Here is a 27,265-nt window from a genome sequence, read left to right as displayed (position 1 = left end):
AGAATTAGCCATATTTACCTCCAATCTGGAAGACTCTTAACTTAAATTAAGTGAAAGAATCAATCAAGTTTTAGTAACAGAAAACAAAAAAGCTTCTATCTAGGACCTGACATTAATGGCCTCTGCTTATATGCATATTTCCTCCAAAGTAATCTCTACGGAAACTTCCCCAAAACCTCCCACCATTGTCCTATTTCCCGTCTTCTCATTTTTTGAGGGCTTCAAATCCAAGGCTGAGATTCAGATTCCCTCGTGACATGCATATTTTACGACTTGAATCAGCCTCGAGAATCCAATGCCTGAACATTTTTATGAAACCGGATCACCTTTCATTCCAGCAAAGCCGCCACCATCATCAACAAAAAGGGAGGATCGGGTGGCAAATAAAGCTTCACAGAGCTGGCTAATCCTCATCTACCAAGCCAAAATTGCAGATTTTTTTCGGAAGATAACAGTTACATGGAGTAAGAACCTCGTTAACCATTACCTTTGCTTCAACGTGGAGAACCCTTACGATGATCAACATCCGTACACCTTCAAGACTGATTTAAAAGCTTCTCAGTTTTGGAACAAGAAGGGACTCAAAAACTTTGAAATTGATGGTAAAAGGGCTTTTGTTTATTGGGATTTTCGACAGGCCAAATTCTCCAGCAACCCAGCTCCAAGTTCAGATTATTATGTTGCCATTGTGTATGAAGATGAGATTGTGTTATTGCTAGGAGATTCACTGAATGACGCGTACAAGAGAACCAAGAAAAGACCAACCTTCCCAGAGGCTACCTTATTGTGCAAGAAACAGAATGTGTACGGGAAAAAGTTGTTTTGCACTAGAGCCCTTTTGGGTGATGGGAAAGAAGAGCACGACATCGTCATCGAAAATTCTTTATTTGGTCCGGGAGATCCTGAAATGTGGATAAGTATAGATGGGATCTGGACAATTCGCATTCTGAACTTGAATTGGAGATTTAGAGGAAATGAGACCATCTCAATGAATGACACATCGATACAAATTTTTTGGGACGTGCACGACTGGTTATTTAATGAATCTAGCTCAAGCTATGGATTATTCATTTTTAACCCAAACACAATTGAATGCGCATCTAGTGCCAATAAAGAAAGTGATGATTCAATCCAAGGGTTTTGCCATGTTCTGTATGCTCTGAAAATGGGATAAGGTAAAGATAAGATTATCAGCAGGTCTTGTAGCATTCGAGTTGAGTGAATAGGTATGAAGCAATTTGATATTGCTTATGGTATGTATCTTTTAAGTTGCCTGTAAATATTCACTAAAAACGTTATTTTCTCATCCCTAATATCAAAATAAAGAACTACATGGGTGTTTGATTCTTGAATCTTGAATATAAAATGTTTGCTAAACCATGAGGGGGTAAAATAATGTGTATTTAAAAAAAAAAAAATCATCTTGTCAAATTAACAAAAACAAAAACAGAAAAATATTTTTGGGCGGAAATTATTATTGGCATTAACATTTTTGAAAGTTCGGTAACCGCGCCAAAAGTGGGGTCCACAATAGTTTCTATAAGTACCAACTGGTACGCTCCTTAGAGACACTGCAAACACGCGCCATTTGAGTTAAAATTTAATCTAGGGTTTATGGACACGGTCTCCTCTGCGAAAAATTGAAATTTTAATTTAAAATGGCAACTCTAGCGGGAAATGTCGGGTTAAAAATCTCGTCTCGGCTTGAATTTCGCGGGCTGTTGATTCCTTGGTAATATTTCTCTCTCAATTTTGGCTTCAATCACCGTTACCCTCCGTTTGGTTGGTTAGAATATGAAGGAAAATGAAATTGAAGCGCAGAAAGATCCTTTTGTAGGAAACCCTTTTCTTTTCCATTTAATTTCACCTTTTCTTTTTTTCTTTTTATTTTACCTACATCTTCTTGGCAACCAAACGGAATATCTATTTGTTGGAAAGAAAATGTGTGGCATATTATTTAGATTTTGGTAATAATGCAATTTTAATGTAGTGATGACAATTCTGATTTTATTTTATTTTGTTTTTTATTTTAGGATAAGTAAAAACAATGCAATTTCGTGTGTGAAAGGAAGGGACTACAGTTCATCTTTTCCTGTTAGGTATGTCCCTAAGAAATCTGTAAAGATTAAGGAATCAGAAAATTCTGTGCCGGTAAAGGGTTTGGAAAGAAATGAACTGCGCAAACAGCCAGATGCAAGTGGGTTAAGAACTGAGGTTTCAAATAGTGGGAGAGATGTAAAGAAACCTTTAAAGATTTATGAACCGAAAAATTCTGTGCCGGTAAATGGTTTGCAGAGAAATGAACTGCAAAAACAGTCAGATGCAAGTGAGTTGAGAACTGAGGTTTCAAATAGTGGGAGAGATGTGAAGACAAGTTTTGCTTCACATAAGAAGTTCCAAAATCATAATCGAATGACCAAAAACAACATATTGTTGGATGCTGCTAAACAAGGTATAATTTTCTCTTTAGCTTGCTTTTGTATTGAAACAAATTTGGAATTTTCTCTTTAGCATGCAAAAGGTGGACTATCTACTAAAATTAACTTCTTTATGTGCATGTATTCAAAATATTGATTTATGTTAACTCTGTTGAAAGTTTATTTCACAGAAATGTTGGCTATATAGTATTGTTATTACCTGTCTTAGCTTTATTTATTTACTATTTCTTTTTTTCTTCTTGTATTAAAATTAAGCATATGCTTTATATATTTAGTCTTTTTTCAGAGTTTGGAGAAGAAATTAGTTGTGAGCATGGACTTTTCGAAGAATCTGAGGTATTTGAAGAACCCCAGGAGGTTGCTGAGGAGATGAAAATCCTTCAACAAAAAGATTTTTATTTGCAAGCAGCTAAAGCAAGACAGGATGCTGAGAATTTGGCAGTCAAATTACTTGCGACAAGGTTAGAATATAGTTTTGGTCTTAAAGCTTCTCAAGATTTGAAAATTTTTCAATATGTTTCTTGTTGTTGAAATTTTTAGTTCTTCTAGGAAAAGTAGTTTACTGCATTGTGGGTACTATTTCTAGCGTGTTGGAAATACATCTGCTGTTGTTATCAGGTTCATATCATTTCCAGTGCTTTGAAATTCTTAAGCTTGTTTTCTTTATTTAGAGCATTTACAGCAGTCGAGATGAGAAAGAAGCTGAATGGAAAGAAATTTCCTTCTCATGTAATTGAGGCTGTGATAACTGATTTCCAAAGCAGGTAAATACTACCTAGTTAGGATATTGTCCTTCAGAATGTGTTGTGTGCTACTTCTTGGGAACACCATTACTATACTTGGCTAGTTTCTTAAACTCTTTGATCTCTCGGTTATGCTAGAGGGTTGATCAATGATAGCTTGTACGCGGAATCATATTCTCGATCTAGGTGGTCTTCTGCAAGTTGGGGACCTAGACGAATCAAGCAAGTAAGCATCTGCCTTTTAGTATTTTTCTTTACGGTCAAATGATTTACTACATAATCCTTCATTTCATTGTTTTGCCATTTCTTTGCAGATTTTAGACATTCTTTTAAGGGAAAACAAATCTAGATGGTTATGTTTACATACGAAGCTAGTCCTAGTATTAAATAATTTTAAATTTCTGATATAAATGTTTACACAGTATGACTCTGCAAGATTTTTCAGAGAGGAAAGACCATACAACACTGAAATTCCTTTTGAAAATTTGCAGTCATGAGAGATTGTCACGGACTTGAATTAGATGAAATATTAAATATTACCATAATCATATGCTGCACAAGCTCATCACAACTATCAGGAGACATGGGAAAATATTTTCCAGCTCACTTTAGGTATTACAAAATATTGTGGTAGTTAACCGATGCTTTGCATGTATCATATTCAGTGAGTGAATTTACTGGTTATATGGAAAGACATGTAATGGGGCAAAAGTATTGGTTTTTTCTTCTGAGTTTTTATTCTTTATGAGTGAAGCTACTAATTCGTTGAGTTCCTTTTTTTTTTTTTTTTTCCAAATTATTAGGCATTGTTCAAGAAGGGAATAAGTCAAACTGATGCAAAAAAGGCTGTGAACCTGGTTTTCAGGGATGGTGAATCTGATGAAGACCAAGAATCAAAACTTGGCATGTCAAAGCATTCAATTGATCGTCTATTTGTTCAGGCCTCAAAGCAATGGCTCCGAAGTCAAGGTGCACCCAAGGAGACACGTAAATCAAGGATTATCCATTGGCTTCAGTACCGTGGTTTCAATTGGTGTGTCACAAGTTTCATATTGAAGAAGCTAGAATCCCAGTATCCTTCCTAAGCTCAACAATAAGTTCTCCTTATGCCATGTTAGACTGGAATGATGGTCCATAGCCAGTTCACTTAAAGTTGTTTGAAAAGGACAGGGTATGCCTTTCATTGGAACAATGGCGGCCAAAAAGATGGCCACTGTAGCACGCAACTGTCCCAAACTTATTTTTTGTCAGCCTACCCTAGTGCCATCCTGTATATATGTGTTTTTTGACAACCTAGCTCCATGAAAAAGAAACAAGTGGCTTTGGTTTGAAGTTTGATTCTGTTGATAAGATCACCTTTTTGTTAGAATGTAAGAGAGATCCCATCAATTCATATACTGCAAATAAATAGTTCAATGAAATCCTCGGGTTTCTGTTGGCACAACATTTGTCTTCTTCTTGATGTGTACAGTTTGGGGAAAAAAAATGTGCAAATTTAAAGCATATAAAGCTCGTCATTGAAGTGCTGCTATCAAGATTACGGTAGAACGTGAGCCTCTCTAGACAAGGACAGTAGAATTTTAAAACATTACTATTGCTTCATTTACAGTTCTTGCACACTATAAGTTAAATCATAACAGTAGATTTGCAGTAATACTCAAAATGGGACCTTAATTCCTTTGCATGTGAAGCGATCTTGTTAATGAAATGACTTAATTTATAGATGAAGTGTGATGACTGATGATCTTGTTACACTTACACGTGCTCCTGATTAGGACATACTGACTTCAATAACAAAGTTAATATATTTTAATTGGCGAGTGTCTTTACATTGTTGTGGAAAGTCTCTCTCAGACAGCACATGGACATGTGATTTGATGAGCCTGGGGACCATGTGAGAGCCGGTGCTTAGACTGCATTGTTCAGGAAAGAAAGAGAGAGAATCCCATAGCTTTTGCACTAAATTCTACTTGCATAAATACAAAAATACCAATCATTGTTACAGCTCCTTGCTTTTTCCTGCAGTCACTCTCTCAACCTCCAAAACATCTCTCATATCTACTTCCAAGATAATCACTTCTAATAAAAGTGCTTTCCATCCCTTCAAGCTCACATTAAGTGCTTATTTTTGTTACAATAATACAATTGGTGAATGTATTATATTAGCTGAAATTATACTGATGCTTCCTCTAGTATTGGGGATTATACTGACTCATCAGAGAAGGCAAAAGAACAGTTAGATGACCCATGTGAAACTACAATCTTAGCTGGAGGCGATGAGCGAGGAGCTGATAAATGAGGTTTTGATATGTCAGGTTCTGGCCTTGTGGAATCAACATGTTTGATTTCCTTGAGCATTGCAACAACATCTTTCATCATTGGCCTATCATCAGCTTTTGTGCTGATGCAGAGAAATGATACAGCCAGTGTTTGTAGCATCTCATGCATTATTGGGTCTGCTCTGCCTCTAAGTTTAGCATCAAGAACATCAGAGGGGTCTCTTTTGCTGGCTAAATGGTCCCTAACCCATTGAACCAAAGGTGCACCACCTGGCAATGTTGGGTCCAACGGATGCCTTCCTGTTAAAACCTCTAAAAGAACCACACCAAAACTGTACACATCACTTTTCTCAGTGATCCGCTGCATTGATGCATGTTCTGTGAACAACCCAGATAAATAAAACTGATTAATCATACATTATTAAGCTGATTAAGAATCTAAATATTAAAAAAATGGTAGAAAAACAAATGAATACCTGGAGCCATGTAACCATAAGAACCAGCTAATTGAGGCCTTTGATTTGTTTTGGAGCAATTATCGTCTCCGCTGCCACTGACTATTCTAGCTAATCCAAAGTCTGCAAGATAGGCTTGATATCCAGGGCCTAACAAAACATTCATTGCTTTGACATCTCCATGCAAAATTGGAGGCATGCAATCATGATGCAAGTACGCAAGCGCATGAGCTACCCCCAATACAACTTCATATCTAGCCTCCCAATCTGCTCCTCCTTTGCCTGCTCCATGCAGCAGTGAGCTCAAGCTTCCATTGGGGAGGTAATCATAGAAGAGAAGCTTCAGGTTCTTGTTAGAACCCCAACCTAAAAGCCTCACAATGTTCTTGTGTCTGATTGAACCTAGCGTCTGAATTTCAGAGCTGAATGCACCAGACTCATCTGATGACCACATCTTCTTCACTGCTAGTGTTTCTCCATTTGGGATTGTCACTCTATACACAACTCCGGAGCTTCCAGTGCCAATCACATTAGCTGACGTTAGATTCCTGACAACGTCATCAATGGAAAAATCTAGCTTCTGATACAAAGTCATCTCCCAAGTGTCATCTGCCGTGAAGCTATTGTTAGCCATTCTAGTACGAACTAACACATAGATTGCTAGCAGCACAAGCACTGCACTGGCACTAACGAGGATCGACATCACTAGCTTCATTGCTGACCTTGCCTGGCCTGTGGGTAAGTTGTCTGTTGGAGAAACAACTCCACCAGAGATATAGAGGCCTCGGTTTGAAGCAAGGTCACTAAGTGGGAGCTTTCGGAAAAATGGAGTGTTAGGCAATTCACCAGAGAAATCATTGAAGGAGACATTGAGGGAGACAAGGTTTTGCAAGCTTGCAAGAGCATCTAAGTCCCCAGATAATTTGTTGTGAGAGAGATCAAGTATTCCTAGCTTGGTAAGGCCAGAGAATTCTGATGGGATCTCTCCTGAAAACTGGTTAGAGCTAAGATTGAGAGAGATTTCAAGTGATGAAATTTGACCCAGTTCCTTTGGAATTTCACCAGAGAAACGATTGTTTCCAATGTCCAACAATATCAGCTTCCTGCAAGACAATATCTCTGCTGGAATTCTGCCAGAAAGTTGATTCTTTGACAAAAGAAGCTTGCTTAATTCTGTTAGAGATCCGATGCTGTGAGAAAGTGAGCCTGAGAGCCTGTTGTCTGAAAGGTCCACAAGCTGTAAGCTTGTAGGCAGAGTATCAGGAACAGAACCAGTAAGCCCATTTGAATGAAGATCAAGAAACTCCAAGCTTTGACATCCGACTACTGATGGAGGAATTCCTCCAACAAGATGATTTTCACTCATGTCAACAAAATTCAAGTTCTTCAAGTTTCCCATCTCCGATGGAATAGTACCAGAGAGCCTATTGTCATTCAATCTTAACCGGCGTAAAGTGGTGCAGTTTCCTATATCTGGTGGTATAAAACCAGATAAATCATTGGAAAGTAGAAGCAACTTAGTGAGATTTCTCAGGCCAAAAATCTCTTTTGGTATTGGACCGGAGAGGTTATTGTAAGAAAAATCAAGAGCCTGAAGCTCTTGACATTGAGAAAGACTCTCTGGAATATTGCCTGTTAGCTTATTTTTCCAGGCAAAGAATAGAGTCAAACCATTTATATTGCCAATATCAGCAGGAATCTCACCAGATATTGCATTGTTGTCAATTTCCAAATGAGTCAATGCTGTGCAGGTTGCAATTTCAATTGGTATGGTACCTGACAGCTGATTGACACTAAGCTGAAGCTCTTGAAGCTTTAAGAGGTTTCCAAAACTTCTCGGTATGCTGCCAGTTAGAAGATTATCTGAGAAATCCACAACTGTCAGCTCTGTGCAGCTTCCAAGCTCATCTGGAATTGCACCAACCAAGCTGTTCTGCCACAAGAGTAAGCTTTTAAGCTTGCTGAGAGCACCAATTCTCCCTGGGATTGGACCTGAGATTGAATTCTGATACAAGTAAAGATTCAGCAACTCACTGCAGTTTCCAATCTCCTCTGGTATAGGACCTGACAGCAGAGATGTGTAAATGGCAATGGTTTGAATCCTTTCCAGCATTCCAATTGATGAAGGAACATTTCCAGAAATGCTGGTTTCGGCAAGGCCTAACATGACCAAGTTGCTGCAGTTGCCTATCTCCCAAGGCAGCTCCCCCTTCAGATTTTGATTCCCACCAGCTCGAAAGACTTGTAGCTTACTCAATGCTCCAATACTCTTTGGAATTTTTCCACTGAGTTGATTGTCGTAGAGTGTCAAATATGCAAGACTTGACAAGTTTCCAATGTCAGAAGGAATTTCACCTTCAAGAAGGTTTGTGTTCAGATACAAACTTTCTAGCTTCCTTAGCCTGCATACTTCTGTAGGAATTTCACCCCAGAGAGAGTTGCCACTAAGATCAATGAAAGTAAGCTCGCGATAGTCTCCAAATTCTTTTGGGATTGTGCCAGTGAGGTTGCATGATGAGATGATAAGCCTCTTTAAGGACTTGAGAGGCTGAAATATTGAAGGCAATGAGCCTTGCAAATCCACTGCTTTCAAGCTTATCTCCACCACTTCTCCATTTGAGCTGCAATGAATCCCAAACCATTTGCATGGACTTGTTTCTGCAGGATTCCATGAGCTTAATGCATCTGTTGAGCTGTTTAAACTGTTCTTCCATGTTAACAGAGCCTGGCCTTGTTCATCAAGAGCATCACAAGTAGAAAAGAAAAGAAAATTTATTGAAATAAGTAACAAGGTGAATGAGAAAATGTTTTGAGAAAACAGGAGATGCCTTAGAGCTGCAGGCATTGCTTAGAGATGAGAACAGGTGATCTGTTTTGGGATTGTTGAGGGTAGAACCCCATGTTTTGTTTATAGAAGAAAAGCAGAAGATCTGGATCCAAGAGCACCTTCTTTTTTATTTATTTATTTATTTTATTTTCTTCATAGTATTATTGTAATTAACTGGTGTAGTTGTTAATTCAAAGAAGGTGACGCAGATGGGGTTTTTTGGTTTTATTTACGTAAGTGGACTTTTTATGAAGTTATGCTGTCAATACTAAGCAGAGTTTTTTAGCTTTTGCTTTCTGAAACATACCCTCTAGTAGTTTTTACTAGGAGTAACAATCATAAAGCAACGTCTTGGTGCCTAATGCTATCAAAATAATTTCCGTTTTCTAACTTTTACCCGCTCTACCTTCTTGTTTCCTCTTTTTTGGTCATTTTTTGGGGTCACCCTCAAAAGAGAATTTCAACTTGTCACACCCCAGAAACTGATTAAAAAGAAGATTAGCACTGGCACTATATCTTATCAAAATTGCCCCGTTCGATTGACGGATTTCATCTATCAGAAAGTGATAGCTTAATGATCAACCCAACGAGACACACCAACTATTCTTGAATGTCTTAGCTCTTGCTTAGTTAAAATCAATACGATCATTCATATCATATCTTCTGTACGAAGCCAAAAGCTCGAGGTGGTCCATCAATTTATGTGGACACAAATCAATGAAACAGCAAAATGCAGTACATTCTGTCACATAGTTTTTGGCTTAAACCCATCGTTATTTTGTGGCACAAACGAAGGTAAAAAACTCTTAAATTTACACTTTTTCTTAATGTCTATTGACAGCAAATTCCTGTGAATTTTTGGGATCTTGTATAGAAGCAGATTAGGTATATTTACTGAATATAAAAATAATGACAATGCATTGATGAAGATTTTAAATTTGTGGAATCTCATGGAGTAGTGAAGTGCACATGAAAGTAAGGAATAAGTAAAAATATAATTAGTTTTCCATAATCTGCAAATCTGGTCAAGCTGTCTAGGAGTCTTTGCTGTAAAGGATCAAAAGAATACATATAAAATGAACATTTGCCTTGAGAGGAAGGAACAGCATTACACCAACTTAGGGTTCTTAATTAATTTTATCAACCCATTAAAGCTAAATGGCCTGCAGAAAACAAAAGATGGTTCATAATAAAATTGCAGATGATGTGGATCAGCATCTCTCATACCATGGCGGTTAACATCATTATTAGGTCACGGGAGCGGTTTCGAGTCAATATTTAAAGTCTTAATAGTAATGATTCGAGATTTATGCAAGAACTAGATGTAAAATTTGCTGCAGTTTTGATATTCAATGTAGCAGGAAGGTGGATGACTTTTGATCTTCATCCTTTATGTTTCTCTGAATATACGGACATTCATTAACTTCTTGTGCAAAATTTGGCCAGCATGAATGGCGATTGGTGCTTGACATGATTTTCCAAAGGCCCTTGCTTCATAATACGCACACACACATATATAGGAAATTAATACAATAGGGGAAAACATATTTGATTGTTGGACGAAAAGATTTATAAGAACCGAAAAAAGAAAATTAAAGGGACTACAACATGCAATAACATCAAAAGAAGAGACAAGGACCCCAAATAAATATGTACTGTACATAGATGAGCAAGAATATGAAAAAAAAAATTGTACAATCTAAAATGGTCCCCTTATTCAACTCCACTTTTTATTGTTTACTTTTTGGGTGAAGTGCAACTTGTAAAAGTTTTCCTGCCCTAAGACATAAAGGTTTCATTTGTAAGATATACATGAAATACTTTGTGGTACGCTAATGGGATGATGTCAATTTTCACTTATATAGCATAATAATAGTTTAATCTCCCAAATATGTGATGCAGCAAGGCCTCTTTTGAATTAACAGAATTAATTTTTGACTATTTTAAGACATGGGTAATGTTGACATTGTAACATCTAATTGAATTTGAGCCTGTCTTTTTAGTTGCATACATATTTCTTAAAAGCACTTAACCAGCAAGTGATTCAGAGCACTAAGCATGTTGCATCAACTATTGACTACAAGTGATTCAGAGCACTAAAAAATAGAAAAAAAAAATGAATACAAATATAAGAACTGATCAAAATAGATCCAAATCTAAATCATAATATGAAAATATAACTAGACAGTAGAGATCTCATCACATGAACTTGATCTCATCCATGGTTTATAAATTTTCATGCTCTTTAGCTCCACAATGCATGGGAATCTGGTAAATTTTTCAAAGTTTTAATTCGTTTTTAAAACGGCAGAAAGGATACAAGTAAGGCACATGATATGACCTCATAGTGCTAGTCTTTAGAACAACAAAAGTACAAAATCAACAGAAAGGTAACTAGAAAATTGCAATGAATGTTGCAAAGATAGGAGAAAAACTTATGTTTTAAGCTTAGATTTATAATAATAATTAAACATACTGCTCTTTCAAATTTACTTTTTAATGATTTAGTTGTCAGCTTCTTGGTTGTGACATGAGATTTGCACATGAATGAGAGAGAGAAAGAGAGAGTGAGAGAACGTGGAGATAAAGAATAATTATAGTCTATTAATTAGTGGAAGAAGTGTGGTTAAAAGGTTGATTAATAAAAGGTATTGTATAAAGATGTTTATTGGGAAATGTGTCTAAAGATGTTTTAAGCTTATGGTCTTGGTAAGGAAATATGAATAAAGAATGAAGGCATCAACGGTTAAAATAAATCAAATCCCATTTCTTGCATTGCCTTTGTTTGAAACTTGAAACTTGAAACTTCAAAGTTTATGTACATATATGTATTCATTCATATACAGGCTGGGGGAGAGAGAGAGGAAAGAGTCTTGCGCGTACGTTATCATGTTCTATAAAACTATATATCAATCATGATAATAATTCCTACGGATAGAAAACTATTTTCTTAGATATGTATATGAAATATATAATTTTATTGGATTGTGCTATATGGGGACAAATCATTGGCATATAAACATATTTTTGGTTAAAATCATAGTTATACAGTTGGTGAAATCATTTCTTTTTTAAGGGACTTGCAAGGACCAAGCCTCCTGAAGACCTTCAATCGGTAAATGTCATGTATTCACAATATGTCTTTGTTAATTGAAAAAAAAAAAAAAGGGGGTCAATGGTAGTAGCTTAAGGATTTTAGGTAAATAACAAGAGTTTTCAAGAATTATTATAGCAAATGATGTGATATATATTATTATAAATTTGGGGGGGGGGGGGGGGGGGGATAAATTTAATTTTTTTTTTATTTAAAATTGGGGGGGTTTGAAAAAATGGGCGTGTGAATCCTATAATGGACCTACAATTATACCATCACAAGACGTTTAATTGTTTGGACATGGCCACACGTGCTATGGAGTTGGCAAATTGGATTTATGTGGAATCCATGCAACCCCACAAATATTTTAGTGATTTAGTCCTAAAATCAACAATTATGTTGATGATGGATCCAAAATAATATTTGTCATTTCCTAAATCCAAAACCCACTTACCGTAGTAATCAATAGTCTCCTCCATGACCATGACCGTCTCCATAATGAAATTTCAATCGATTTTGATTGATTTGGTTTTTGCATTATTTGGCGCAAATTATTGCCACTTCTCCCTCAAAGTTGACCTCTATCAAATACTTGCTTAAACTTATCTCCTATTTCTTTAACTAGATTATTCAATTATCTCTAAAATGGTTTTTGTTTGGCTTAATTTCACATTTTTTTAAGTTTTCAAGAGGCTTCTAAATCTATGAATGGGCAATAATTTTGTAACTCATCAAAGTTTTGCCTCTTTTTCTTTTTAATCAACTGGGGCTCAATTAAGAGCTAAAAAACAATCGAGCGAAGAGTCGCAATCCCGTAAGAGTCATACAAAAAAAGGCATGTAACCCCCAGTGGGGGACTAGGGTACATGACCATAAGGCCAAGAGGCAAATAACAAGTAAGGTTCGCCATAAAATCAGCAGCAGAGTTCGCCTCTCTGTACACATAAGAAATAGAAACCTGTCAATCCTTTAAAGTTGTGCCTTTTTAATGTAACTGGCTGATTTTTTGCGAGCGATATATCAATAATTTTTTTTTTGGGACCAAATATAATACAATTAAATCAGTTCAAGCACTTGAAATAACTTCAAAATTTTGTAAAATAATACCCTATAAATAGAAGCAACAGCACACTGCCTTTGCATTATTTATTGACTCCTATTATTTCTTGAGTAATACCCTAGAAATAGCATAGATATAGAGATGAAGAAACAAAACTTTCTTTTAAAATAAAGCACAAAACATACAACATGAATGAATTATAGATAAAAATCGGTGGATGAGCACTTAAAAGCTAGTCTCTTTCAATTTAATAACATGGGTTTTTATTCTTTCACTACTTTAACCATAACAAAATAACAAGCTACTACAAGAATTATTAAAGTGTAACATTTTAACTACATTAATTATGAAAACATAATATTTTACTACTCTTTCATCAGTTCTGTTATTTAAAATTTGGAAGCTTATTTAGTTTATTCTCGATCAAGGCTATCTAGACACAAGTAGTATAATTTCAATAGATTTCGGAAAGGTAAATATTAGTAAACTATAATTATATTTTAAAAAAAAATATGTCCCTTTCAATTGAATCGCATTATTTAATGGAATTTATTTATTCTTCCTTTAATCATAATGCATGATACTTGGTTAACAATAGACCACATCTCATTTGGTTACAATTTTTTTTTTTTTGGGGTTTCCTTTTGAATTATCAAAGCAATGCCTACGTGATAGACTATAGAGTTCATTGATTTGAACGCTATTTTGGCTTTCCCTTTTGTTAAGGCTATAAAATATATCTTGCTTGTGTCATATGAGGAGTTTAAGCCCCTCAATTTGCTACATCTTTTTATCACTTTATTTATCTTAGTGAAGAAGATGACCCATTACTTTCAATAATGCTCTCTTAAAATCCAGGGTTTGTCATGCACAAGTTCAATAAAGGTCAAATCACTGTCCCCTAATCCAACTTTGCTGTACTAATCTTTCCCTTAATTTCAGGATTTGGGTTCCCAAACACATCTTTTTTATATTTCATTTTGTAATATTGTATTAGTGGATTATGTGTGTAAAGAGAATGAAAGCTTACATAATTCCACCCGTTAACTACAAGAACACAGCTTGTAACAAAATATAATCAAAGATCCACAGTCAAAACTTTGTGGCTTTAGGCTTTTTTGGCCCACCTCAATTAAATAACCTTGATAGGATCGTAGCAACATGGATGAGGTCAAGGGTTTTTCATTTTTTACTTTGTTAATGATATATTTAAGAGTAGAGCTTCTAACACACCTTTTAAAACTCTTAAGAAATCTCACTATCGTAAAAAAAACATAAAATTATAATAGAATTTCAATCAGATCACTATCGTTAAGAGTAAATTTTGTACATGTACTTTTACATAAATAAAATTATTTTTATTAATTAAATTTATTTCTTTATTGTTTCAAAATTAACTATATTATATATTAAGATTAAAAAATAGCTAGAGTCTCTGATTTGTAAAGAAATTTTCGTTTAATTAAATGTATATTTGTCTTTTTACGTAAATTATAGAAACAATACAACTGTAATTATAAAAGCGGGCTGATGAAAGGATATCAAGAGGGTGTGAAAAGCTTGGCTCTTTTTACAATGGGTGTTAGAGTAATAAAAAATACAAGGCAAGCATCTCCCCATTCCATATCTGGGAACGAATCTCCCCGGCTGAATGTTACGAGTCGGTTCCTTGTAGCACATCTGTTATAGAACACGAGCCGACCAGAAATGAACACCGACCAGAAGTCCATACCGACCAGATACCTGTCACTCAGAGAGAGGACACGATCTCACGAACGCACGATAGTTTCACCATGCTCCAAACCGTTGGGGGGAACACGATGCCCCACGTTTACCCATGTTAGGTTGTGGAAGACCCATCAAGGTCCTTGATCACCCAAATTTGACGGGCATGAAAAATGCTCAGAGAGAGTGGGATGACAGCCTATAAAAGATTGAGAAATCGATGAAAAAAGGAATACAAAAAATTAGAGAGAAGGGAAAACTCTGCCAAATTAGTATCAGACATTAATACATAAGAATCCTTGATACATTTTGTCTTAAGAACATTGCGTTTAATCTGCATAACTTGAATCATATAATTTTTCCGTAAACACCTTATACTGACTTAAGCATCGGAGGATTTACGCTGGAAAAACCACCGGCGTCTCTAATTTGTTTCTGTGAACGCAGGCTTGGAAAGAAGAGGAAGAGAGATTTGGGCCCCAAGAGCTCGGGCAATTGCTAAAGCTGGTAGAGTGCAGCCTTTTTGTCGGTGTCAACGTACTCGTTGGTGAACCGATCTGATCGGACGAAGGGCAACTAGATATCAGCATCAACAATGGGTTTGCATGTACATTCTTCCTGCCAAAAGAGATTAGGGTTTGGGCCTAATGAACCAAAACTTGGGCCCCTAAAAAGCTAATGTAGCTGACGTTGATTGCGTTGAACATTTTATCAAAAACAAGAGCCGGGAACTGCTTTAGTCAATTAAAATGGAAACCCAGAAGATTACCACGAAAATGAAATTACTGCCAAGGAATCTGTATTTTCATTTTACAGGCCAGTTTCAACGGGATTCCAGAGTCCAGAGCCTGTTTCAATATTCCTTCCTCGAAATTCTTACGCACAGACTATTGCAAAACTGATAAAAAGTACACACCCCATCTTTCACACCCTTGAGAAACTTAAAAGGAAAAAAAAAAAAAAAAAACTAACAATTCATACAGCATGTGCTCATCCATCCACATTAAGAAAGAACAATCTCAGACCGGCATCTGTGAAATGGGAAACGAAAAGACGATCATAGCACAATTGAACAAAATTCGGGAAAATTCTTGTTGCCTTTAATCTATATTTTCAATTCAATCATTCAGAAGACGAGTAATGTACATGGTGCAACATCCCCAAAAGTTGCACCAAGGTCACCTCCCAAAACATCTCATTACTGAAGAGGTAAGAGCAGAAGAGAGGAATTTCATCCCTGCAGAGCCACCAGGGAAATAGGAAATAGCATAGTATGCAAGCGCTAGAACCTAATGCACAGAAACACCAATCCAAACATTAGATAGTATATTTGAATTTAATGTGAACAGAAACTTTTATCCAATGAATAGGCAGAAGATATTTGGGCAAATTCAGATAAATTACAAATCAACTGCTCTTTTATTTGAAAGAACATGAAAATGGTGTATTATAACGGAAGCAGTATTTCATACCTGAATAACAGAGAAGAGCACAGAAAGAATGTAGCTGTGAAGCACCATGGAAACATATATGGTGCCTGCCATACTGCCGATGAATCCCAATGTAAATGGAAGTCTCTGGATAAGTAGTTAAACAGGAGGTAAAAGGAAAAGAAAAGAAAGCATCAGATATGCACAATTGAATAAAGAAGATGAATTTGAAGGCAAGTGCAATATAGCATTAGGTACCTCTTTTGATGACATGTGAGCTAGCTGATTCTTTGGACCCCTAAGAGCGAAGAATGACCCAATTATAAAGCCACATCCAACGGTAAAGCAGAGAGCAAATTTCTGAGGCATCAGCACCATGACTGGAAGGAACATGGTAAATGCGATGAAAATGAAGAACACCCCACTAGCCAGAAACAAGCCAAAATACATAAGGGCTTTTCCAGAAGGGACAGTGCTGGTGGCAGACTGAAGATTCCCAGGTAGATCTCTAACTCCTTTTGAAACCCTGATAAAGAAACTCTAGATAAGATTGTTATCAGGACACATAAGTAAGAATATATATAAGAATCTGGATTTATAACTATTGCAAGGCAAGCAGAGCTATTCGAACTGCCTGAGCTGCCAGAACGAGCTGAGCTAATAGAGCTAAACTGCCTATTTCACCAGGGAAGCTTAAATTGGTGTGTAAACCTCTGATTCAAGATTTCACCCTAACATGTCTTATTCAAGATTCCACCCTAACATGTCTTTCTCCCACTTGTAGCCACACCATCCAAATTCTAGAATGTTGTTGCTTTAAGTTCCTTTTCTAATAATGAAAACTTCAAGGATGATAATGCTTATTTCTTAGCAAGAGTTTAAAGTACTACAAAGAAATGAAACAAGATTGAAATGAAAATCCTTTTCAAATTGTGATTTATTAGAACTTAATCACCATTCCACACTTGCAGTTACCATGCACATTGCATAATTAAAATAGTCTAGGCTAAGCATGAATATCGTAAGTCACCACAGTCATTGTGAAGTCACATAAACCGAAATTAAATCCCAGAATAACTTCTGCATCAATCATAGATCCTTCCCTGTCTGCATTATCTCAATGTCAATGCCTTTACACGGAATGAAGTATTCCACCTACTTTAAGTTTGTCTTTTCAACTTTCTTAAATACCTTCCACCCAAAGGACCCGGTAGAATTGACAATTGGCACATCCTCCACAATATCACATCTGGATCCAAAAGCCCATCAGCTAGCTTCAATCACAACACCCTATGAAAAGGTTAGTCATGTTTATTTTCAGCTTCAAATCGACACCACATAATTCAGGTTGTAAGCATCTCCTACTAGGGTTTAACTCATGTAGTTAAGGGACTAGACTGTATTTTAGATTGTTCTTAGGTTCAAGTCTTGCCTAACTGCTTAGATGAGGAACGGAGAGAAAGAGAATTAACCACACCTACAGAGCATCATTAAAGGACAAACAAATAACAGAAACGTCATAAAATATTGTCCCTTCCACTGGACACAGATATGTCTTAGTTTTGAATTGTGAGAAATATTAATTAACAACTTTAGAATGGTGAAATACTGCCCTTCCAGTCAACACAAACATGTCTTTTGGAACAAAGACCAGCTGATAGCATAACCAAACTCCTAATTCCCACATTCACTTGCTACTTAATCTAGATTCAAGACAAACAAGGTACAGTGGTATCCATTTAATGCTTTTAAACCACTAAAGGAATTAACTTTTCTTCATTGTACTATCAAATACGAGTTTAGTTTTACACTCTCTCTTTAAGGAGCTCAAATCATCTAACATCAGCATAAAGAAATCACCATAAATACTTCTGTAACATCACACTATGCATCAACAGAATCCCCATAGCAAAATTCAGCTACTCAGCGAGCATTTCCCATTACCACTTCCATAAACACAACCTAAATCCAGTAACAAATCAACACACCCTAAAACCCCCACCAGGTATTAAATCTGTACATGTAACATAAAGAACCAAAAATCCAATAAATCCCAAACCCTGAACCCCAAAATCCATAGATCCAAGCACCCATCATCAAATTCAGCAAACCAAATCAAATAGTGAATACACTTAATGCAGCTGATACACATAAAGCTTAATTCTCTGCAAGAAATGGAGAAAACTAACCAAATCCCGATAACTCTATATTATCCAAACCCAAATACCCAAGATCAAATTCAAGCATAAGGATAATGGGAAAAGTAATGAGCAACTAAGGTAACAGGAACCAAGACCAATTTTTCCTTACACATTAAAGGTGCCGGAGACCGTATCATTAGCGGACCTAACAGCTGATTCAATATCGAACCCGAAAGCCAACCCGGACCCATCGTCAGCGTCTCGTGTGGCAGCGTACGAGTTCCAATCGGCCAGTAAAGAGGATGAGGAGGACGACGTCGTTTTCTGGAGCTGATCTTCGGTGCCGCTGCTCTGTGAGAACCAACCCTGTGCCATTTTTTGCATTTGCTCACCAAAAAAAAACCTCGCAGGTAAAGAAATATTTGATTATCCTTTTTTAAATCTTTGGGATGGTCGGGTGGTATCAGTTATAATCTTTCTGCTGGTGGGAAAAATTGAGTGTCTGGGTTTGTGCTTGGAAGTATCATTGTCGTTGCAACAAAGCTTGAAAATTAAGGAAAGTTATTTTTCAGGGGAAGAATGATACGACGCCGGTTTGCTCGAATTGTATTAGATTATTCAGGGTGGAATCTGGACCCGCGACGGGATGTGGGTCAAAATTTCATTGCCACTAAATTTTTGACGGCATTCCGTCGCAAATTATAACGTCCGCCTTGTGTAAAATTATTTCAAGAAAGTACTAATTAATAAAAATAAAATTGTTAGTTCACTTTAAACTGCTATGAAACTAAGGATTGGTGGCACATGATTCAGTGTTGCATTTACACATACAACTAATGAATCCGCTAGAATATTAACTCGGAAAAAGATACATAATTGTGAGTAGTTTTCTCTTGTTATTAATCCATGGGAGAAATGGTGAACAAATTTTTACTTTTTCAAGTAGCTTTTGAACAGTTACATTCATAAACACAATGATGAACAGTTTTTTTTTTATTTCATTTAATCTGCGATTATCTGTTGTGTTTTTGCATCATCTGCACTTGTAAAATGTTACTTCAAATTCTATATGCTGCAGCAAATTTTCAGCAGAAAGAAACAATCTGAATAAGCTGTTTGCCTGAAGGTGAACAACCTGGTTCTCACAGTGAAGAAATAAAAATGTATAAACATGTATAGAAGTAACAGTCATAGAACACATCTTTGATAAGAATGAATGAATAGTGTGGGAGTTCAAGTAATTTAATCAAAGCAACAAAGAAATGAATCCGAAGAAGAACTTGGATGAATATGTCATAAATGAACTCATAGTACTTTCAAGAGCTGCACCTCAAATATCAAAGGCTCATTTGCATGAGACAAAAGGCTTCGACGAGGGCCAAACTGCAGTAGATAACCACAAATGTAATGGTATCAGTTAACTTTACCAACAAGATTTCTTCTGCTTGTCAGAAAAGAAAAGAAACAAAAGGTGAAAAGGAAAACCAAACATCAGGAATGCAAAAGTCCGCTGGAAATCAAAGTTTCAGAGAGTTAAACGAAGGCAAAACCTCGTCAGGGATAGGTTTTAAGTTTTCATTGATGTATCCCGCGGAGGGTGGTATCAATGCTCTTCTCTTTCCTGTGAAAGATGTAAACGTCATTTGATTAAATTTATTAAGCAGAAATAACTCATATAAAAAACACAAACAATTGTTAGCATGATGAATTGGAAATTCCATATCAATACAAAAATGAAATGATACAACTTTTTTGGTCAGTATTTTTCTTGGATGTAGAACTCATTTTTCTTCATAGCCAGGTCTGACAGAAAGAGAGGGACATGTAGCAAAAGTTCCACAGAAAATGTGATGAATGGCAAAAGAAACATAACCCCAAGAAAATATGGGCAGCTGAAACGAATAAAATAATTAATTTTAAATGGTCTGCAGCAAAGTGACAATTCAGCCCTTCAAGAATTGGTTAATAACTTTTGCGGAAAATCAACCCTGCAAACATAGGATCTAAAATCTCTGTTACATACCTCCAACCTTCATTCCGACCAAAACCTCCTTAAGGCCCTTTATAATCTGTCAAATTGTGCAGTAATGTTATCAACACATGCTAGACAAGAAAAGCAATGATTCTGATAAATATTTGTTGAACAATTTCAACGAAGTTCTTTACACTCCAATCTGTTAAAATGGGAAACGCGCTAACCTTGTTTTCGTCCAAAGGAAGTATCACAGGTGCACTTTCTCCACTCAATTGATCCACAGTACTGCATTTAAACACAGAGTTTGCAGGTGTGGATTGTATAGCAGAATAAAGTAGAGTGCAAGTGTAGCATTAAAGCAAATCTTATCATAGTAAGACTCAGGACTATAATCTAGAGACACACCCTCCAAACGAATACTATTAAAATCACCAGCATGATGTATGCAATTACCTATGTACAAAATATCCATTTGAACGTCGGCATACGTAGTTTAATTGAACTATGTCTCCTTCACTAGCTTCAGGTCCTTCCCCTTCAATAATCTCTGGAAATAAAACCGAGAAGTAATACTAATTGATTTAACAAATGTCCATCAAATTCTCATCATGGTCAATAAACTAACGTATTTGAGAAAGTTATACCTTGAATTCGTACTCCACTGGCAAGCTTTAATGTCCTGGACACTTCAGACAACAATAACAACCTTATATTAGTAAATACTAGAAAGCATCTATTGAAGCTCGACACAACCTTGTCATTTACCAAGATTAAGTAACTAAAAATTCAAAATATGAACATGAAAAGAAAGCTAAAACATACAACATTTTACCGAATTGCTTCAGGTTCCTTCATTTCTGGCATTGGTGCAGCAAAATCAGGATTTACATGTAATAGCATGGAACTGAATCCAATAAACTGCAAAAGTGTCCTCCTTGGCAATCTTTTGACTGTTACTGAAGAGAATGTGGCATGCAAATTCTGACTCACGCCACCATTGGGTCGTCCTCTTTTTATGCTGCTGTCATAGTGCCAAAATAACAACACGGTCGAATAAATACACTAGCTAAAAACATGAATAAGCATGCAAAATTGATATCCCATCACAACACACAAAACTGCTCCCAATATAAATGAAGCACCTAAGATAACACCAGAAGGCACCATTTGGTCAGTTCATCAGATCATAAGAAAGAGAGGCATATCATCACATTTTGAACTTACACTAGTCCCGTGTCCTCATTGAGGTCATCTGGAGACAGCTAGGCAATTCTATGATACCCAGATGCCAAATTCTTGCTCCCTTAAAGTTTTGATAGAGCCTCTTATAACAAAAACTTTGCTTAAGAATTATTAACATTATATGAAGGAGTTGCACAATTGGAATATGCAAAATTGGCTGATAATTATGGACAAGTTAAACAAATTTTCTACATAAGCAACTAAAACCAAGAACTGTAAATGAAGAAAAAGACTGTTCTACTACTTACCTTGAAGATTTAGAAGCACACGGGAAGAGCAGTGATGCCTGAATTGCCAGAGTTCCCATGACCGGAGAGACGCACAAATGGAATTTCCCTTGGAAAAAAAAAATTGAGTTGGTTGTCAGTTGATTGCTGTTGATAAGTTGGTGTACTTTCAAGCGGTCCAGGGAAGTTACGGGCTAGGGTGTGTTGGGTTGTGATTGTCTGTTAACAACACTATGGTTAACATATTAGGTTTTGTTGAGTTATGTCTCACATTGGCTAGTAAAGAAGAGATATTTGGGTTTATAAGGAGATAGGTCACACCACTTAAAAGACTAATTTTTTTAGTTGGATACTTAAAAATCTTATGCTAAGTCTCCCAACAGATGGTATGACCCTAGTAGTGGAAATATAGTGGTGGAATAACTCAGATGTGTCAGACAAAAAAATCAGAATCTGGCGGTGGTTTCGTCCGAGGAGGAATTATTGAGTTGTGTCTCATATTAGCTAGTAAATAAAAGATACTTAGGTTTATAAGGAGGTAGGTCAAACTACTTAAAAGACTAATTTTTTTTTTGGTTGAAAACCTATAAATCTTATGCTAAATTCCCAAAAGGCTTAAACTTGAACCTCGCCGAGTATGGAGACCAGAGGGGCCTCAAAAAATAGAGTGAGTGCAATTAGAGATCGGTTCTCTAATTTCATTATTATATAATAATTGTTGTAATTTTGACTAATGCAAAAGTTTGTCACCCCGCCATCGGCGAGCAACCGAAGACACTTTCACATTATGAGAAAATGACTTTTTAGTCCTCCATTGGATAACAATTATCGCTTCTAAATATTTATAGGTGTGAAGTTGCCCATATTTTGACAGTTGACGTAAATTTCTTAGCTGTGCTCACGAGGGCGAAGTCAGGAGTTTATTTAGGAAGGGGTAAAATGTTTTTTAGTGAAGGAGTTAATTATGTATCTTTTTAGAGAGTGCCATATTAAAATTATTTTTAAAAAAAAAAAAATACGTACGTATTTCACTGAAAAGTTTATCAATGTAGATGAAAAAAAAAAAAAAAAGAGTGAATGAGAATTTATCATTAATTAGATTTCAATAATTTTAAAAAAAAAAAAAGGGAGTTGGCTCTTGGCCCGCAATTTGCTAAGCATTTGATTAAGAAAATAATGAAGGAAAAGAATCATAAACTATTGATGTGATTTAAATAAATCATAACATTAAATTGAAATTGAACTTGAGATGTTTGTATTGTAAATCACATTCTTTAATTTTAGGATCAAACATAAAATTCAGGCATTTAGTATTGTCTTTTATATGTTTTCTGTCATCAAAGAAGACTAATTAAACAGACCCATAACTGTTTATGAAAAGAAAAAAAAAATCCTCAATAGAACTCAACTGATTGAGGTAAATTATTGACCATAGTAGAAAAAAAATAAAAAAGCCATATTTTATTTTTAACTGGCATGATTTTGACACCAGATTTGGCCATGGATTCCCTTTGTCGCGATCAAAATTTGCCGTAAAATGACTTAAGCTTCAGTAATTGTTTTAATCTTTGACTCAAACATCCACATTTTTTCTCTGTTTTTTCTCAATTCATTCATTCATGGCGATACAGCAAACCAGTGGTTGCAATCCAATGAAAAAAGTGGGACTGTTACAACAGAGCACAAGTATGCTGGCAAAATCATTTTCATCGTCAAAAATCTTCTTATTCTTTACCAGGTTTAAAAAATGGCCGTTAACTAGATTTGAGATGACGATTGAAGAGAGAGAGAGAGAGAGAAAAATGATTGGAATGAGATATTGAAGAGAGAGAAAGCATTTATTAATTATTATCTCTAGTTTTTTAAAACGATTAATTTTGGATTACCTATTTTGTGAATTAACTATTTTTAAACCACTTTCTTATTATTATTATTTTTTAACCTTTTGAATAAAAAGGTAACTTAAAGTTTTAAAAAATATGAGATTTAATTTAAAGATTGTCAATTTATGAGAGGAGTAATTTAATATTTTTCATTTTTAAAATTCTAAAATTTTAGAGAGATTAAGGAAAAAGGAAATTAAACAGTGTTTTAAGATATAGCACCACATATCCCATTATCTTAAGTCGATGATTTCATATTATATTGCCAAGTGAAACATTATGAGTATTATAAAATTTCTCCAAAATTAAATAATAAAGAGTGAGAGATTTATAGAGAAATTTCTCCAAAACATTATGAGAGAGATTTTAAACATTATGACTATTCAAATATTTGACAAAATCCCTAATGATGATGTTAGTAATAAAAATTTGCATTATCATAGTGTTAGAAAGAATAATTAAAGGTAGCTCAGAAGATGAACAGGAAATTAAAGTTAACTGTTAATAAAAGAAATGGAAATCCACTCCTAACAAGTAATATATAAATCCTATTCGAATAACAACAAAAAATAATAAGGAATCTAAAGACGACTTAAAAGAGGCCTTAGGAGACTTGACTCAAACGCAGCGTTTCCTCGAAGGCAAGAATAAAGCGCGTAGATATTCTTCATAACATCCCCCGACGGTCAGCCAACAATCTCACAAACAAACGCGATTGCACAACGAAACACCACAACCGCGGCCAACCACACACGTGGCAACCGGCCAAACCCCAATGTGAAATCAACAAATCGGCTGACTCGGCAACTCAAGAAGAAAACTAAAGAGAAAATAAAAAAAAAACAAGACGTCAATAAATAAAATCGAAATAGAAGGATCTAGAATGTAGAAACCCTAACCCAATGGCTTCTATATAACGCTCGCTTTCACGGGCTCTTTAGCCACACTAACTCTCTGCGTTTTTTCTCTCTCTCTCTCTCTGTCTCTCGTTCGCTTCCAAAACCCCTAGTTTATAATTCAGAAGAGATCGTTTTTTGGTTGAACGGCAGGTCGTTTCGATGGCATCAGAGACAGAGACGTTTGCCTTTCAGGCTGAGATCAACCAGTTGTTGAGTTTGATCATCAACACCTTTTACAGCAACAAGGAGATCTTTCTTCGTGAGCTCATCAGCAACTCCTCCGATGTATGTATCTTTCTTGTAGAACCCTTGAATTTTTTTTCTACTTCGTTTTTATGGATTTAATTTTTGTATTTATGCTAAGAAATATCATTATGTTTTAGTTGTCTGTTTTAATCAATATTCTGTTGTATGGTTCAATATAGTTTGTGGATCTGTGTTTCTGTTTATAATTTGATTAATTCTCTCAATGTTGATTCCTGGTTAAAAGTAGCAACAAAGCAGCGTCCTTTTTTCAGGATTTTTTTTAGTGTTGAACAAAGTAGCTTAAGCATGACCAAGCTTGATATCGGGCCGATAAAATTTTGCTGGTTGTTTTGAATTGAGATTTTGCTTGTTATATAGAAGAAACCTGGACAAAAATTTTAGGTTTTCTCTTTTTCTTTTTCGGTTGTTTATGCTTTTGTTTTGGTTGAACTTGCGTGTATTTATTTGGACTATGTGTTTACGGGCTGCTAACTAATTTTGCTGGCCTAAATGTAATGAACAGGCATTGGATAAGATCAGATTTGAAAGCTTGACAGACAAGAGCAAGCTAGATGCCCAACCAGAGCTTTTCATCCACATTATCCCTGATAAGACCAACAACACTTTGTCTATTATTGACAGTGGTATTGGCATGACTAAGGCTGGTGAGTATTTGTCTGTGTCACTGACTACATAGTATCGAGGTGGGTTTCAATGTAGTGTATTTGGCTAACAATAATTTTTTTTTTTTGAATGTTGTCTTCAGATTTGGTGAACAACCTTGGTACAATTGCTAGGTCTGGGACCAAAGAGTTCATGGAGGCATTGGCTGCTGGGGCGGATGTGAGCATGATTGGTCAGTTTGGTGTTGGTTTCTACTCAGCTTACTTGGTTGCTGAGAAGGTTATTGTTACCGCCAAGCACAACGATGATGAGCAGTACATCTGGGAGTCTCAGGCTGGTGGATCATTCACTGTTACCAGGGACACTTCTGGTGAGCCTCTTGGCCGCGGTACAAAGATCACTCTCCACCTCAAGGAAGACCAACTTGAGTACCTTGAGGAGCGCCGTTTGAAGGATTTGATTAAGAAGCACTCTGAGTTCATTAGTTACCCAATTTCCCTCTGGATTGAGAAGACCACTGAGAAGGAGATTTCTGATGATGAGGACGAGGAAGAAAAGAAGGATGAGGAGGGTAAAGTTGAGGATGTTGATGAAGAGAAAGAGAAGGAAGAGAAGAAGAAGAAGAAGATCAAGGAGGTGTCCCATGAGTGGTCATTGGTGAACAAGCAGAAACCCATTTGGATGAGGAAACCCGAGGAGATTACAAAAGAAGAGTATGCTGCCTTCTACAAGAGTCTGACTAATGACTGGGAGGAGCACTTGGCTGTGAAGCACTTCTCAGTTGAGGGCCAGCTTGAGTTTAAGGCTATCCTCTTTGTTCCCAAGAGGGCACCTTTTGATCTCTTTGACACAAGGAAGAAGCCCAATAACATCAAGCTCTACGTCCGCCGTGTCTTCATCATGGACAACTGTGAGGAGTTGATCCCCGAATACCTTGGTTTTGTTAAGGGTATTGTTGATTCCGAGGATCTCCCTCTTAACATCTCAAGAGAAACGCTCCAGCAGAACAAGATCTTGAAGGTCATCCGCAAGAACTTGGTGAAGAAGTGCATTGAGCTCTTCCAAGAGATTGCTGAGAACAAGGAAGATTACAACAAGTTTTATGAGTCATTCTCTAAGAACCTAAAGCTTGGTATCCACGAGGACTCCACCAACAAGACCAAGCTTGCTGAGCTGCTCCGATACCATTCCACCAAGAGTGGTGATGAGTTGACTAGCTTGAAGGACTATGTGACCAGAATGAAGGAAGGCCAGAATGATATCTACTACATCACTGGTGAGAGCAAGAAGGCTGTTGAGAACTCCCCATTTCTTGAGAAGCTCAAGAAGAAGGGCTATGAAGTGCTCTACATGGTTGATGCCATAGATGAGTACGCTGTTGGTCAGCTCAAGGAGTTTGAGGGAAAGAAGCTTGTCTCAGCGACCAAAGAAGGTCTCAAGCTTGATGAGAGTGAAGATGAGAAGAAGATGAAGGAAACCTTGAAGGAGAAATTTGAGGGTCTCTGCAAGGTGATCAAGGATGTTTTGGGTGACAAGGTCGAGAAGGTTGTGGTGTCTGACCGTGTTGTTGACTCACCCTGCTGTTTGGTGACTGGTGAGTATGGATGGACAGCCAACATGGAGAGGATCATGAAGGCTCAGGCCTTGAGAGACAACAGCATGGCTGGTTACATGTCCAGCAAGAAGACCATGGAGATCAATCCGGAGAACCCCATCATGGAGGAGCTCAGGAAGAGGGCTGATGCGGACAAGAATGACAAGTCTGTGAAGGACCTTGTCCTTCTGCTCTTTGAGACTGCTCTCCTCACTTCTGGTTTCAGCCTTGATGACCCTAACACTTTCGGCAACAGAATCCACAGGATGTTGAAACTCGGGCTGAGCATCGAGGAGGATGCTGGTGATGCTGATGCTGACATGCCACCATTGGAGGATGCTGCTGACGATGCTGAGGGCAGCAAGATGGAGGAAGTTGATTAA

At 36.6% G+C, this 27,265-nt stretch overlaps 6 protein-coding genes across 12 annotated transcripts; 3 read left to right on the top strand and 3 right to left on the bottom strand.

Annotated features, from left to right (window-relative positions):
• The first annotated feature begins 295 nt into the window (after positions 1-295).
• Positions 296-1,174, top strand: LOC107176496 (uncharacterized). The gene has a single exon (XM_015529137.1). It carries the CDS (start codon positions 296-298, stop codon positions 1,172-1,174), a length of 879 nt encoding a protein of 292 aa, XP_015384623.1.
• Positions 1,175-1,563: 389 nt separating this feature from the next.
• On the top strand, positions 1,564-4,625 carry LOC102612264 (uncharacterized). Of its 2 annotated transcripts, none has more exons than XM_006474750.4 (6): positions 1,564-1,732; positions 2,034-2,452; positions 2,725-2,899; positions 3,110-3,202; positions 3,320-3,407; positions 3,985-4,625. In XM_006474750.4, the coding sequence occupies exons 1-6, from the start codon at positions 1,659-1,661 to the stop codon at positions 4,264-4,266; spliced, it is 1,131 nt and encodes a 376-aa protein (XP_006474813.1). In that variant the 5' UTR covers positions 1,564-1,658; the 3' UTR covers positions 4,267-4,625. The 2 variants fall into 2 exon arrangements, with proteins under 2 accessions (XP_006474813.1, XP_006474814.1); XM_006474751.4 differs by having other exon boundaries at positions 4,047-4,192.
• A 120-nt stretch (positions 4,626-4,745) lies between these two features.
• Positions 4,746-9,009, bottom strand: LOC102611967 (leucine-rich repeat receptor-like serine/threonine-protein kinase RGI4). Its single transcript, XM_006474749.4, has 2 exons — positions 5,937-9,009; positions 4,746-5,838 (listed from the first exon to the last, which is right to left on the bottom strand). Exons 1-2 carry the CDS (start codon positions 8,758-8,760, stop codon positions 5,384-5,386), a joined length of 3,279 nt encoding a protein of 1,092 aa, XP_006474812.1. The 5' UTR covers positions 8,761-9,009; the 3' UTR covers positions 4,746-5,383.
• A 6,394-nt stretch (positions 9,010-15,403) lies between these two features.
• Positions 15,404-18,954, bottom strand: LOC102612758 (protein transport protein SFT2). 3 transcript variants are annotated; one of them, XM_025097470.2, is made up of 5 exons: positions 18,362-18,510; positions 17,243-17,341; positions 16,310-16,577; positions 16,094-16,198; positions 15,404-15,910 (listed from the first exon to the last, which is right to left on the bottom strand). In XM_025097470.2, the coding sequence occupies exons 2-5, from the start codon at positions 17,281-17,283 to the stop codon at positions 15,800-15,802; spliced, it is 525 nt and encodes a 174-aa protein (XP_024953238.1). In that variant the 5' UTR covers positions 17,284-17,341; positions 18,362-18,510; the 3' UTR covers positions 15,404-15,799. The 3 variants fall into 3 exon arrangements, with proteins under 3 accessions (XP_024953238.1, XP_024953239.1, XP_006474815.1); XM_025097471.2 differs by having other exon boundaries at positions 17,243-17,325; positions 18,362-18,509; XM_006474752.4 differs by lacking the exon at positions 17,243-17,341 and having other exon boundaries at positions 18,362-18,954.
• Positions 18,955-19,331: 377 nt separating this feature from the next.
• On the bottom strand, positions 19,332-21,849 carry LOC102613069 (peptidyl-prolyl cis-trans isomerase FKBP16-1, chloroplastic). Of its 4 annotated transcripts, none has more exons than XM_006474753.4 (8): positions 21,658-21,839; positions 21,000-21,188; positions 20,812-20,846; positions 20,621-20,714; positions 20,392-20,452; positions 20,216-20,261; positions 19,743-19,813; positions 19,332-19,575 (listed from the first exon to the last, which is right to left on the bottom strand). In XM_006474753.4, exons 1-8 carry the CDS (start codon positions 21,714-21,716, stop codon positions 19,498-19,500), a joined length of 633 nt encoding a protein of 210 aa, XP_006474816.1. In that variant the 5' UTR covers positions 21,717-21,839; the 3' UTR covers positions 19,332-19,497. The 4 variants fall into 4 exon arrangements, 3 of the variants coding, with proteins under 3 accessions (XP_006474816.1, XP_006474817.1, XP_024953240.1); XM_006474754.4 differs by having other exon boundaries at positions 21,000-21,185; XR_003064982.2 differs by having other exon boundaries at positions 19,497-19,575; positions 19,743-20,084; positions 21,658-21,849.
• A 2,728-nt stretch (positions 21,850-24,577) lies between these two features.
• Positions 24,578-27,265, top strand: HSP90 (protein). Its single transcript, NM_001288915.1, is given in 3 exon segments — positions 24,578-24,703; positions 25,188-25,329; positions 25,431-27,265. Coding segments are annotated over 3 exon segments (2,103 nt in total).

This window comes from Citrus sinensis, chromosome 9 (assembly GCF_022201045.2).
Source record: "Citrus sinensis cultivar Valencia sweet orange chromosome 9, DVS_A1.0, whole genome shotgun sequence".
NCBI lineage: Eukaryota > Viridiplantae > Streptophyta > Magnoliopsida > Sapindales > Rutaceae > Citrus > Citrus sinensis.
Note: the sequence above shows the minus strand (reverse complement) of the source record. Positions and strands in the feature narration are given on the sequence as shown.